This window comes from Hyla sarda, chromosome 3, assembly GCF_029499605.1.
Source record: "Hyla sarda isolate aHylSar1 chromosome 3, aHylSar1.hap1, whole genome shotgun sequence".
In the NCBI taxonomy this organism is placed as follows: domain Eukaryota; kingdom Metazoa; phylum Chordata; class Amphibia; order Anura; family Hylidae; genus Hyla; species Hyla sarda.
The window spans coordinates 39,186,299-39,199,981 of NC_079191.1; the positions used below are offsets into that span (position 1 = coordinate 39,186,299).

Consider the following 13,683-nt stretch of genomic DNA (forward strand, 5'->3'; position numbering starts at 1 on the left):
AACCTCTTCCTGTCTGTGCTGCTACTGTTTCTTTCCTTTCTGCTCACATAACACTTTGCACTCTTAGTGCTTCAATTCATCACCCCCTGTGTCACTTTATTCACCACCCTTGATCCCCCCTGTGCCACATCATTATCCCCCTTGATCCCCTTCCCCCCGTCACTTGATCCCTCCTTGACCCCCCCCCCCATGCTATTTCATTTCCCCCACTCCTTGATCCACTTCTGTACCATTACTTACCAGGCCTGTGTCTGTCAGTGCTGCTCCAACAGGTTCTAGTGCAGTCTCGGCAGGAGTCTGATGAGTGACGTCCTCCTGCTTTGCTCCTCGGCACGACATCAGGGGTATCACTCCTCAGAAGTCCCGGCAGTCACTGCAACTCACTGATTTAAAGTCACCATGCCGCTTGCTGCCAGTTGAAGATCAGCAGCATGGGCCATGGCCACTTAGGAACAGTAAGGAGCTGCTGCGGGACAGGACAATATGACTACACATCTGGGGACACGCTAATATGTTGTGGCACCTAGTTTGGAAAGAACTATTTTACAGAGAAGGAGAGGTTGATCTCACATTGTCTTCTCTATCTACTGGTGTCACCTTTCACTTTGATGCTGTACATATCCCTTTCCAGAAGCCTCCTCCTTATCATCTCAGACAGAGCAGGAAGTCTCAGCTTAGTTTTAGGCCAAGTGGTTAGCATGGAAACTACAACATTTCGGTATTTAAAATATATAGTAAAGATAGAATAGATAGTAAAATGGAAAATTAGAAAAAAAAAAAAATCACCAAAAATAATTTACAAATATTTTATTAAATTATCCCCTATTCACAGGATAAGTGCCTGATAGTGGAATCGGGTGTTGGGGGGGTCCACTCTCTGGGACATCCTCACGATCTCCAGAACAGGGTCTGACTCTCCCCACTGAGCTCTGTGGCCCCCATCTTCTAAGACGCACTTGTCCCTGCAAAGATGGACTTCTCGTTCAATTACCGACTGAGGCGGGACACCCCTGCTGCTGGTGATTGGCTAAGTTGGCCGTCACTGCCAAGACGAGTAGGTCTTAGAAGATGGGGGCCAGAGAGCTTAGTGGGGAGAGTCAAGACCTCGTTCTGGAGATCATTTTACATAAAAATCTGATTTAAAGGGGTTGTTCGGTGTAAGAAACAACCTGTTTATGGTCTCAAAAGGTACAATAAATCCAACTGCTCCATCCCTGCTCCCCATGTCTACTCTGGACAAGAATAGTGATGTTAAGGGGGGGGGGTTGTACTACTGCTCATTAGATTTATGTGTAATTAGATAAGGCAGTAGGAAGCCTTTTGTGACTGAATCAACTGTGACTGAAAAAAGCTTCCTGTTGCCTTATCTATTAAGTGAATCTAATGAGCAATAATATGAGCTCCCTCCTTCACTTCACTAGTCTTGTCCTGAGCAGACAAGAGGGGGGAGGGGGCAGGGATGAAAGCTGTTCACTCTGAGAGTGTGATATGTCACAGCTACAAGGAAGAGATGAGATCTGATATGTAGAGAACTCTGCACTTTGGCTAATAACATTATACTGGTAAGTTGCTTTATTATACTTTTTGACAGCATACGCAGGTGGTTTCAGGACAACCCCTTTAAACTCTAAGTTATTTTTTGGATGGTACATTCCCTTAAAAAAAAAAAAGCCAAATAAACAACACTAAACACTACTACTATTAGCTGAATATTTATTTGCTATGGCTGCCAGTACATTAGGTAAGGTGAAAATGTTGACCGGTCATAGACCCACCACCACCGTGCTACAAATATGGCAACGCATTGTTTTTTCCTCTTTTATTTAGAGTAAGATGTGTTGACATCCAGCATGACAAAATTTGTACAAAGTTCACAATTTAAAAATGAAGTATCACAGCAACTTGTGATTCCACACATTTATCGCAAAATTAAAATGTCATCAACAAATCCATGCCGTGTAGTACAAAAATAAATCAAACTTCAGTTCCACAGAGAGCACAATAAATAGTTTATACAAAATTCTGTCTTAATAAATGATTACTTAAATCCAACTTAGAAATGAATATGAACAATAAGTTAGAATAAATAATAAACTTCGATGACTCACAATAATTCCATATGAAAGATCAGCATTCTAATATGTGACACTTTTTTTGTGATCCCTATATATAATAGTCACAGATAGTTTTTTTTTTTTGATTTGATACAGTATCATGTACCACCATTAAATGAGCAGCAGGTTTGTGCTTAAAATCCCTTTCCATTGTACATAGGTGATAACAATAATATTCCCAACTGATACTATCTATTAATCTACTGAAAGCATTACTATATTGGCGAATAAGCTGCAGACACAATGCCGTGGAAAAGGCTAATGCCAGTATTAACAATGGTCAACCACCCCGAAAAAAGAGAGTATTTTTTTTCCCCTTTTTCGGGACGATATATGACATGGATATGGCAGAAGGTGAACATCAAGCACCTTGCTTCGACTTTCGAAAAGGCAGTTCTGAGCATGACCGCTACGACTAAGAGCACAACAAAAAAACAGGCCTTTACAGAGAACATACTGCAAAGCCCCCAAAGTAATTACATAATCTTCTCCCAGCTAGTTATTAAAGTCCTCTTGGAAAACTGTTAGCATTTGTACAGTGAATAGTATAAAGTGCCGCTGGGATATACATATATTTATACATATATATACCGAGGTTGAGTATTGTATTAGAATATTAGTTGTGAGATCCCTGTAACCTCCCTTTAGCGATAGTATTGAAACAGCCATCATGGCTTCCAGTATGTTCTGTCCTTTTGTTTTGTTTGTTTATTTTTGTATATTTTTTTTAATATATTTTTTTTGTAATTTTTTAAAATTTTTCTCGTCAGTGTCACAAAGGCTATAGACACGAAAAAAAATTGCACACCTCCGTATATTATGGATATATAGGACAAGGTAAGTGCAAATTATCAACTGGCACATTGTGGGGACAATGACCCTGTAAGTCCTATTTTGCTAAAAATATTTTTTTTTTTTTTTACTTTTTTTTTCTTAAAAAAAACCATCTTTGTTTTTTTTTTTTGTTTTTTTTTCCATTTGTATTTTTTTTCATAGCAAAATTCTGAAAGTACATTGTACTTTCTGCATAACATCGACACGTGGAAGGAAAAAAAAAAAAAAGATATGCGATTTAAATAAAAAATAAGAATCCTTTTTGACATCTTTATAAACACAACACGTCCTCGACTTAAAAAGTGGTCTTATGCATATGGTTAGTGCAGTTGTTTAGAAGAACATAAATCATGTTGAAATAACATTAAATGCATGAAATAAATAAATAAATAAATAAATAATTAAATAAACAATAAATAAATTCAACAATTCAGCATTGAAATGAGCACAATAAAAAAAAAAAGCTAAATTATAAATAAAAAATAAGTGCTGTCTAAAGTTTGGTCTTCTAACAAAATTTCACATTTTTTCCCAAGAAGGACAGTTCAACAACAATCCAAATTCCAAATGTTTTTTTTCTTGTTGTCGCGAGAGACAAACACAACCTGCATGGGGAAAAATGATTAGACGTAAAAAGGTTCTACTTTTCTTTTCTACTAAATCTACTTTTTTGGAATTATTCCAGGGATCAGAAATGTGTTTTATTTTTTATATTTTTTTTTTTTTGCATTACCTGTAAAACCCCCAATTTGAAATGAAAACACAATGAAAAAAGGCAACAGAAAATGTATTAAAAATAGTGTCTTTCATCCTCGATCAAAAATGCAGGAATCCAGTACAAGTATATTTGTTGTGTGTGTAACACGCAAGTTCAAAGGGAAATGAGTCGATCTGGGAATGGAGGGTGAGTAGTGGCTTTTTCTCCAAAGTCTGTTTGAAAAAAAGATCAGTAGGAATTATCTCAACGTTCTCTTCCAATATAGTTCAACAATGGAGGTTCCCATATTGAGATCAGATGAAGTTCACTTATGAATGAAAAGTGCTTTTAAGCTGCTTTGACTTCCCCCCCCCCCTGTAGTAGGTTTTCATAGCTTGATGTTGTCTTACGTCAAACAAAGTATATCTTACATCTCTCAAATGTCCGCTCTTCAAAAAAAAAAACAACAAAAAAGAAACTCATTTATTTGCACCACTTGTTTAGACCGCATCGGAAACAAAATTAAAAAATGTAAAAAATCATTCCGCCTTATACTAGAAAGGTCCTTTTTTTAAAAAATAAAGCCATTTCACTTTACTGCTTGCCGTAAAACAGTGTGCGCATGGTGGTATATGTTCTTCCAAAGCCTAAAATCTTCCGTTTTCAGAGACCGAAATGAATTTTTCTAGAAAGTGGCAGCAGATGGCAATACCGTTTAGGGGAATTTGTCTTCTCCAGTTCAAAATACTAAAACATCGATCAACAAAGCATAAAAAAATCTACCCTCGATTTCTCTTCGGCAGCTTCCCTTTTTGTTTTTCAGAAATATATTTACCTTAAAAATGTGCATACATTAGCAGCTATAAACATTACATGGCATATCACACAATGTTAGCTTATATGAAAACGTACAAAATGTGAATGTATTCAAAATCGATTCAGCAGGTACTATTCTTAAAGCAAGACATAAAATCATCATGGAGTCTTGTAAGCATAACACTGTCTCAGAATGAATAAATATATATAACACTTTTCTGGTAGATTACAGCAGCAGAAAACAAGAGGCGTCTTTTAGTTCGTTGTCCGAGCAAAACCTTTCCCTTTTAGACTTGGATTCCTCTTACGGCTTGCTTGATGTTTTCCAGAAGTGCCTTATTTTCGGGGCTTTGATAGCGATCTTGGTTTGTGTACATGTCCGTCAGCGTGGTCACGTAGGCATCAAAGTTTTGTTCGTTGATGGGATCCTACAAGATAGAAAAGAATCGGCATTATTTTTGGAACATCCTTTCTTCGTGTAGGTGAATTGTCATTATGACCAAAGTCCCAAAAAATCAGATCCTCCAAACTTAAAGGAACATTCCAGGTAGAAAAAAAAGGATATACTGTTATGACTAGTGCAAATGCCAAGGGGGCGTTGCGTGACTTAAATAGGTACTTCACTGGCCAGCGTTCCGAACTAAATGTTCTGAACGCTGTTTTCGCACTGCGGCGGTCGGCCATGCCCCTTGTGACGTCACGGCCATGTCCCCCTCAAAGCAAGTCTATGGGAGGGGGCGTGATGGCCGTCATGCCCCCTCCCATTCACTTGCATTGAGGGGGCATGGCCATGATGTCACAAGGGGCGTGGCCGACCCCACAGCACGAAAACCGCGTTCGGAACATTTAGTTCGGAACACTGGCCAGTAGAGTACCCATTTAAAGGGGTTATCCAGGAAAAATTTTTTTTTATATATCAACTGGCTCCAGAAAGTTAAACAGATTTTGTAAATGACTTCTATTAACAAATCTTAATCCTTTTAGTACTTATGAGCTGTTGAAGTTGAGTTGTTCTTTTCTGTCTCTGATGACACCTGTCTCGGGAACTGTCCAGAGTAGAAGCAAATCCCCATAGCAAACCTCTTCTACTCTGTGCAGTTCCTGAGATAAGCAGAGATGTCAGCAGAGAACACTGTTGCCAGGCAGAAAAGAACAAGTCAACTTCAGCAGCTGTTAATTATTGGAAGGATTAAGATTGTTTAATAGAAGTAAAGTACAAATCTGTTTACCTTTCTGGAGCCAGTTGATATATATATAAAATTGTTCCTGGAATACCCCTTTAAAGATTTAAAGACTTTTTTTTTCCTTCTAAAGGAGAGCTAAAATGCTAATACATTTTAGGGGCATTTATCACAAATAAAAAAAAAAGGGGGAAAACATTGCATTATTATTCACAATGAGAAATTTCCGCAGTTATGTGACTTTTTGACTTTCTCAGCTGTGCTCGTTGAACGGTTAGCTTACGACATGGTTTTGCGCAAAGTGTGCTGGTGACCATGCCACTTTGCTCAAAACCATGTCGTAAGCTAACCATTCAACGAGCGCAGCTGAGCAAGCATAAACTTTATTTAAAATCTCTCAGGATTTCAGGAAGAGCGCACAGACAGACAGCCTACCTGTTGCATTAAGATCGGCATCAGAGATAAGTCCACCCCTTTGCCTTTAAAGTCCAGTATTGGTCTTCCAACCGTTTTGCAGAGATCTTTGCAAAGAGACACGGCTCATACTGGGAAGCACAGTTGCCCAGTGAGTTCTGTGCATAAGCCTTGAATGGGACCCGTGCACAGAACTTGCTGGGCGTTGTATGGTTCAGCAACTATACCGTCCAGTGTGAGCTGCCCCACTCTGCAACAATCTTTGTAGAATGGGTAGGAGACCATTGCTGGACTTACACTTTAAGACTCCAAACCTAGATGGATCAGTGAGACACAGTGCACGCTAGAGCTGCATCAAATGAATCTCCTCTAAGCAATAAAGCTCAGACTACAAAAAAAAAACATTTGAGGGCATTTATCATTGTCTTTAGAACTGTTTTTATGTGTAGATTTGTCTCACGTTTGGGGCAGCACTGCACCTTAGGCTATTTTTTGCACCTTTTTGGTTTACACTCTAAAAAAAACAATAGTGTGTACAGACCAGCGGTTAAGGTTGGTCTTATTATGATACTTTTTGTGAAAAGGCGCAAGAAAAGGTGCAAAACCATCAAAAAGTTTCTAAACTACACCAGCCCAGACTTAGCTTAGCTTTTTGGTGTATGTGAAGAGTGAAATTTCAGAAGATGTGACCTCCACAAAAGGTATCATATGCCCCGTGACCATTTAATAAATCTGGTTCTCTACACATTATCAGCACAGATAAAAAGTGTATAAAAATGCTTCACTTACACCTACAGTGATGAATGCCCCCCTTGTCCTTACAGCATTGCACTTTACTGTTATGTTCATACTATATTTTTTATAAATGGAACTTATATCACTGTGATTGGTGCCTGTGGATACACTTTAGTCCATTGCTGCAATGATTCCTATTCCTTGTACAGTAAAGGGGTACTCCGGCCCTAAAACACCCCTACCCCTTAATTCCCTGGTTGAACTTGATGGACATTTGTCTTTTTTCGACCGTACTAACTATGAACATCTTATCCCCTCTCCAAAATATAGGGGATAAGATGTCTGATCCCCAGCAGCGGGACCCCCGCAATCTTGCATTCGGCACCAACCTCTTTGAGCCGCATGCCGCGCTGCCAGCTCACAAACTGCCAGGTGCCGACCACGGGGCCGGAGTATTGTGACGTCACGACTCCGCTCCCGTGTGATGTTACGCCCCACCCCCGCTATGCAAGTTTATGGGAGGGGGTGTCAAGCTCCCTCCCATAGACTTGCATAGCGGGGGTGGGGCGTGACGTCACACGGGGACGTGAAGTCGTGACGTCACAATACTCCGGCCCCGTGGTCGGCACCCGGCAGTTTGTGAGCTGGCAGCACGGCATGCGGCTCAAAGAGGTGGGTGCCGAATGCAAGATTGCAGGGGTCCCCAGCAGCTTGACCCCCACGATAAGATGTCTTAGGGCTGGAGTACCCCTTTAAAGAGAAAGAAGTTCTTCTATGAGGAAATGCAGACATCACAGAAAAACCTTTGGATAAACTGGGGACGAGGAATACTATTTTCTGTTGTTAAATAAAGTCAATAATATATTGGAACAGAGAGGCTAGCCGCTTCACCAGACCTGTCCAGACCCCACAGTAGACCCATTCATCTAGCGTTGGACTAGGTCAGTGATGGCGAGTTGGCGACATTAGTGCGAATTCAGTCATTGACTCCTTTGGTCTAACATGAGAATTCAAGTAAGTGCCAATGGCTTTAAGGGTAAAACAAACAATCTACATCTCTTGTGGCTAAAATGAGACGGCCAAGTACCGCTGCCACAGGTATGGGCTGTTGTCTGGTGCTTCCAGGTTTGGGGACATGATGTCATGTGATGTCATGCGTATGTTAAGGTAAACAGCAGCTGAGGTGTGATCAATAGCTGGATCTGCTACACTCAAGAAAGAGATATTACAAAATAGTATATGTTGTATTGTAGAGGTTGTCCAACAATGAAACCTTTTTTCAACTGTCTAATAAATTGTCAAAAAAGGCTTCAGCTGCCGCTCAGTACAGGAAAGTAGGATTCTCTTTGTAATGTTGTCATTCAGGGGCCTAACATGTACACCAAGCTATACATGTTAGGTCCCTGAATGACAACTTTGCAAAGATACTCCTACTTTCCTGTACTTAGCGGCAGCGGAAGCCTGATTCTACAAGCAGCCAGATTCTATAACATTACGTGCAGCACTGACATGAACCTCCTGGCCAACAACGTAGACATCCTATACCAGAAAGTGGATTGTCTAAGCACCAATCCATTTGAGTTAAGCTAGAATGGGGTCTGGAGCCTTAGGCTAGGTTCAGACTACAGAATCTCCAGGCAGAAAATTTCTGCCCGGAGATTCCGAGTGCTGCTAGCTCCGGCTGAATCAGTTGGCGCTAGGACCGCGCGGACACTGCAGTCTCCAATAGACTGCAATGTGTTCCGCGCGGATTTCCGCACCGCCTCTCTTCAGGCGGAAATTTCTAAGCGGATTTTCCACTTCACAAATTCCGAAGTGTGAATTTGTGAACGGAAACCCATTCACTACACTAGACATTTTAGCAAGCGGAATTTCGGACGGAAATTTTACGACTGAATTTCTGTCGGAAATTCCGTAGTCTGAACCTAGCCTTAGGAATTCAGCTCTGTTGTGGCCCAGATGGGCAACTGTAGCTCAGTTACCATTGAAGTGAATGGTTGATAAAGCTTAAAGAGAAACTGACAGATATTTCACCCACACTAAGCCCATTATACTGGGTAATAGTGCAGGTAAATAGCTGTAAACAGAAGTGTTACTCACATCTTTACTTTAGGTATCTCCAGAGTTATGCCCATTAGTAGGTCCATTGCCTTTGTGCCCAAGCTCTCAATGGAGGTTGGGAACGGTCTCACCTAGCTCTCCTGCCTCATCAATATTACGTCCCCGGCATGTCCCTTTCTGTAATGTGAGACCTCCGGGAGTGAGCACACCGCTGCCTGGCTACAGTCTGGTGTAGCAAGGAGCAGAGCTCCCCCCAGGCTCTGATGTCATGGAAGGGGCCGGACTAGGAGCAAAACATTGATGAGGCAGAGAAGCTGGGCGAGCCAGCTCCCCAACTCCACTCTGCACTGGAGCATAATGGGCATAATTTTGGAGATACCTAATGTAAATAACACTTCTTTTTACAGATATTCCCCCGCACTATAATCCAGTATATTGGGTTTAGTACAAATGTAATAGCTGTCAGTTTCTCTTTAATAAATCCCTGAAAAGCCTTTACGTCCCTATAATGTATTAAAGGGGTACTCCGGTGGAAAACTTTTTTTTTTTTTTTTTTTAATCAACTGGTGCCAGAAAGTTAAACAGATTTGTAAATTACTTCTATTAAAAATCTTAATCCTTCAAGTACTTATTAGCTGCTGAATACTACAGAGGAAATTAGTGCTCTCTGCTGACATTACAAGCATAGTGCTCTCTGCTGACATCTCTGTTCATTTTAGGAACTGTCCAGAGCAGCAGATGTTTGCTATGGGAATTTTCTCTTACTCTGGACAGTTCTTAAAATGGACAGAGATGTCAGCAGAGAGCACTGTGCTCGTGATGTCAGCAGAGAGCTCTGTGTTCCAGAAAGAAAATAATTTCCTCTGTAGTATTCAGCAGCTAATAAGTACTGTAAGGATGAAGATTTTTTTTAATTGAAGTAATTTTCAAATCTGTTTGATTTAAAAAAAAAAAGTTTTCCACTTCTAGAAGGAGCCTTGCTGTGCCTCTTGTTCATAGACATCAATAGATGAAGGTAGAAGCAGCAATACTTTTTGAATCCATGGCTTCACGGTTCTGTTATGGTCATGTACCAGAAAGTGGATTCTCTAAACTGCAATACAAATGAAGCAGGCTAGACTGGGACGCAGAGTCTACACGTTTCCTGTTTTTGGCTTTCAAGGTGGGATGAACTTGCTCCAATAGGATGCTGCAGGCCAAGATAAAGTCAGAAGTTGGAACCAGGACTAGAACAACATGTACCAGGCATACCATACAGAAGGACAAGGCAGGGGAACAATCAGGAACAGGTCCAAGGTCAGGGTCAGAAGTCAAAACACATAAAAATAAGAAACACGAGCCAGAAAAGGATGACCCCAAATCACCAAGCAATATGCTTTGGCTGGGGTCCCCTTTAAGTAGACCACCATCTGGCATCATCTTTAGATGCCGATTGTCTTGGCACGCTAGCATTGCTGTGTGAAGACAGAAGTAGAGCTTTTGTTCAATCCAGTAGGACCACGGCCAAAGACATAGTTTGCGGAGCAGAGGAATCCAGTTGCCTACCAATTGGACATGGCCACCAGCAGAGACTCTCCACAGGTACCAGGAGCAATAGGAAATACTGCAACTGTCAAGTGGTTGGCAGTTCTAGTAAGCTAGGTGGCTTACACCAGTGGGGTATATATGGGCAAGTTTTCAAGGGCAAATCAGATTTCAATCGTGGACTAGTAGACAACAGGTTTCCAATTAAATAATAGTTTTTGGAGATGTAGAGATCCAAAGGTCTAGTACCAGGTGTTAACCAATGTGCACTCCTCCTCTTGTATGACATGAAAAAAAGAATCATAGCAGTATTGCAAATAAATATTTATATTTAGTACAAATCCATAAAAACATTGTGTGACAAATACAACAATATGTGAAAAGGAGGTAAAAAATATTGTAGTAAAAATCACATTGTCTTCGCTTTACTGCCCTTGCTTAAAATTTCCACTTAAAATTATTTTAATTAAATCCATTTAAAAAATAGGAAATATGTTTATCTATTTCACATGAAATAAAATAACTATATTTAAAGGACATCTGTAGCGGAAAAAAAACAAAAACGTATCCCCTATTCACAGGATAGGGGATAAGTGTCTGATTGCAGGGGTCCGACCGCTGGGACCCCCTCCCCTGCGATCTCCCGCACCGGCTAATGCATGCTCACTGAGCTCGATGGACAAGCCCCCTCCACACAGCTCTATGGGAGAGGCGGGGAGGCACGAATGCTGCATCGCCACCTCTCCCATAGAGATACATGGGGGGGGCGTGTCGGCTACAACGACATGCTGCGGCCGACATGCCTCCTGCATAGGAGAGCCGTGGCAATGCCAGGGCCCCGCCCCCGTGCAAGGGATTGCGGGGGTCCCATCGTTCGGACCACCTGTGATCAGACACTTATCGCATAACATGTGGATAGGGGATACTTTTTTTTTGCTGCAGATTTCCTTTAATGTCATACAATGATGGTATTGTGTGTGTTGTGATTTGTGAAAAGAGCAGATGTACTATTCCCATATCACCATGTAGAGACAGTTCCGATGAAGGGGATGGTCCTGCCCACAGTCTCAAGGAGAACATGAAATAACAAGGTATGTCTTGGTTTGCTGATGAGTAATCGGCATTGCACAAATGATTTATAAACTGGGGATAACAACGTAGGCGGTACTGGACAGATATGGTGACTATGGTAACTCCACAATAACAACACTAACAATGAGTCTCCAGAGAGATGAAAAATGAAAGGTTGGCTGGTTGATGCTGAGAGAAGCTCTAATCGAGCAATGATCATGAATTCCAAAGATGAGGCTCAGCTCTACAGGAATCCTGAAGATGTGTATGGGATGAGCTATTGAGAAAAGAGAAGAGGAATAGACCATGGGTAGAGTTCAAGATGTATGGATCTCAATAAACAAGTTAAATATATTTATAAAGAACCTGTCACATTGAATATACAGTGACCCCCCGACCTACGATGGCCCCGACATACGATCATTTCAGCATACGATGGCCTCTCAGAGGCCATTGCATGTTGAAGGCAGCATCAACATACGATGCTTTTGTATGTCGGGCCATCGCATAAATGGCTATCCGGCAGCGCAGACTGCTTCAGCTGCCACCGGATAGCCGTTTACGGTGCCCCGTGTGGTCCGCTGACGATCACTTACCTGTCCTCGGGGCTCCAGCGGGTCCTCTTCAGGATCCCCTGCATGGCCGGTGCTTTCCATCGTCGTCATCACGTCGCTGCGCACGCAGTCCCGTCATCCAATAGGAGCGACGTGCGTAGCGACGTGATGGCGGCGACGGAGAGCGAGGATGCCGGGGAAGCAGAGGCCTTGCCGGAGCGTTGGGGACACTCCGGGGACGCGGCGACGCGGACGGCGACAGTGGTGACGGTCCGGAGCGGCGGGGACACGTGAGTATAACCTCCAATACCAGTGGTCTTCAACCTGCGGACCTCCAGATGTTGCAAAACTACAACTCCCAGCATGCCCGGACAGCCGTTGGCTGTCCGGGCATGCTGGGTGTTGTAGTTTTGCAACATCTGGAGGTCCGCAGGTTGTAGACCACTGTCCTATACTTTACATTGCACGGATCCCTCAACATACGATGGTTTCAACAAACGATGGTGCATTTGGAACGGATTACCCTCGTATGTTGAGGGACCACTGTATAATCTGTTTTGTGAGAATCATGTTGTAGATCAGGAGGAGCTGAGCAGATCGATATATAGTTATGAGGAGTAATCTAGTCATTTAAATATCTGCTTATTTTAGGCTTAGGAGTCCAGGAGGCGGTCTTAGTCACTGACAGCTTCAGCATTTCTGCATATACACTTATACAGGGAAGGTTGTTAATTACAATTAAGACCTCCCACTGGACTTCTAAACCCATAATAAGCAAAGAATTGTGTGAGATTTTTTTACTCCTTAACCCTAAAATTACACAGCTTGTTTTCATTTTTGCATTTTGTTTTTATCTCTTCGCCTTTTAAATACAATAACTCTTTTCATTTTCAATCCAAAGACCTATATGAGGGCTGTTTTTTTTTTTATGTGCAACTAATTGTACTTTGCAATGGCACCTTTCATTTTACCATAAAATATATGGAGCAATGAAAAGAAATATGATTTTAGTATATTATATTGTTTTACTTACTACTTTAAAGGGGTTATCCAGGAATCGAAAAACAGAGATAATTTCTTAAAAAAAAAAAAAAAAAAGCTCCCTGTCTGTCTCCAGGTTGAGTGTGATATTACAACTTGGGTCGATTCACTTCAATGGAACTGAGCTGCAGAACCACATCCAACCTGGAGACAGACGGGAATCAGTTTTTGAAAGAAATTGGCTCTTTCTCGATTTCATTTTTATCTATGCTTACGGTAGGCCTGAAGGGGTACTCTTTTTTTTTTTTATCAACTGATTCCAGAAATTTAAACAGATTTGTAAATTAATTCTATTTAAAAAATCTTAACCCTTCCAGTGCTTATTAGCTGCTGTATGCTCCAGAGGAAGTTCTTTTGAATTTATTTTCTGTATGGCCACAATGCTCTCTGCCATGTCAGGAACTGTCCAGAGTAGGAGCAAATCCCCATAGCAAACCTATCCAGCTCTGGACAGTTCCTGATATGATATGTCAGCAGAGAGCACTGTGGTCAGACTGGAAAGAACTACACAACTTCCTCTGGAGCATACAGCAGCTGATAAGTACTGGAAGGATTAAGATTTTTAAATAGAAGTAATTTACAAATCTGTTTAACTTTCTGGCACCAGTTGATTTAAAAAAAATAATTCAGACCCCTATAAC

At 41.4% G+C, this 13,683-nt stretch overlaps 1 protein-coding gene across 11 annotated transcripts in view; it reads right to left on the reverse strand.

The window, feature by feature from the left end:
* Window positions 1-1,696: 1,696 nt before the first annotated feature.
* The window catches only part of MYT1L (myelin transcription factor 1 like), a 580,462-nt gene continuing 568,475 nt past the window's right edge, over window positions 1,697-13,683 (reverse strand). For all 11 annotated transcript variants that reach the window (XM_056564080.1, XM_056564081.1, XM_056564082.1 and 8 more), the window contains one exon: window positions 1,697-4,889. In XM_056564080.1, the coding sequence (XP_056420055.1) occupies window positions 4,749-4,889 (141 nt within the window). In that variant the 3' untranslated portion in view covers window positions 1,697-4,748. The remainder of the gene's footprint in view (window positions 4,890-13,683) is intronic.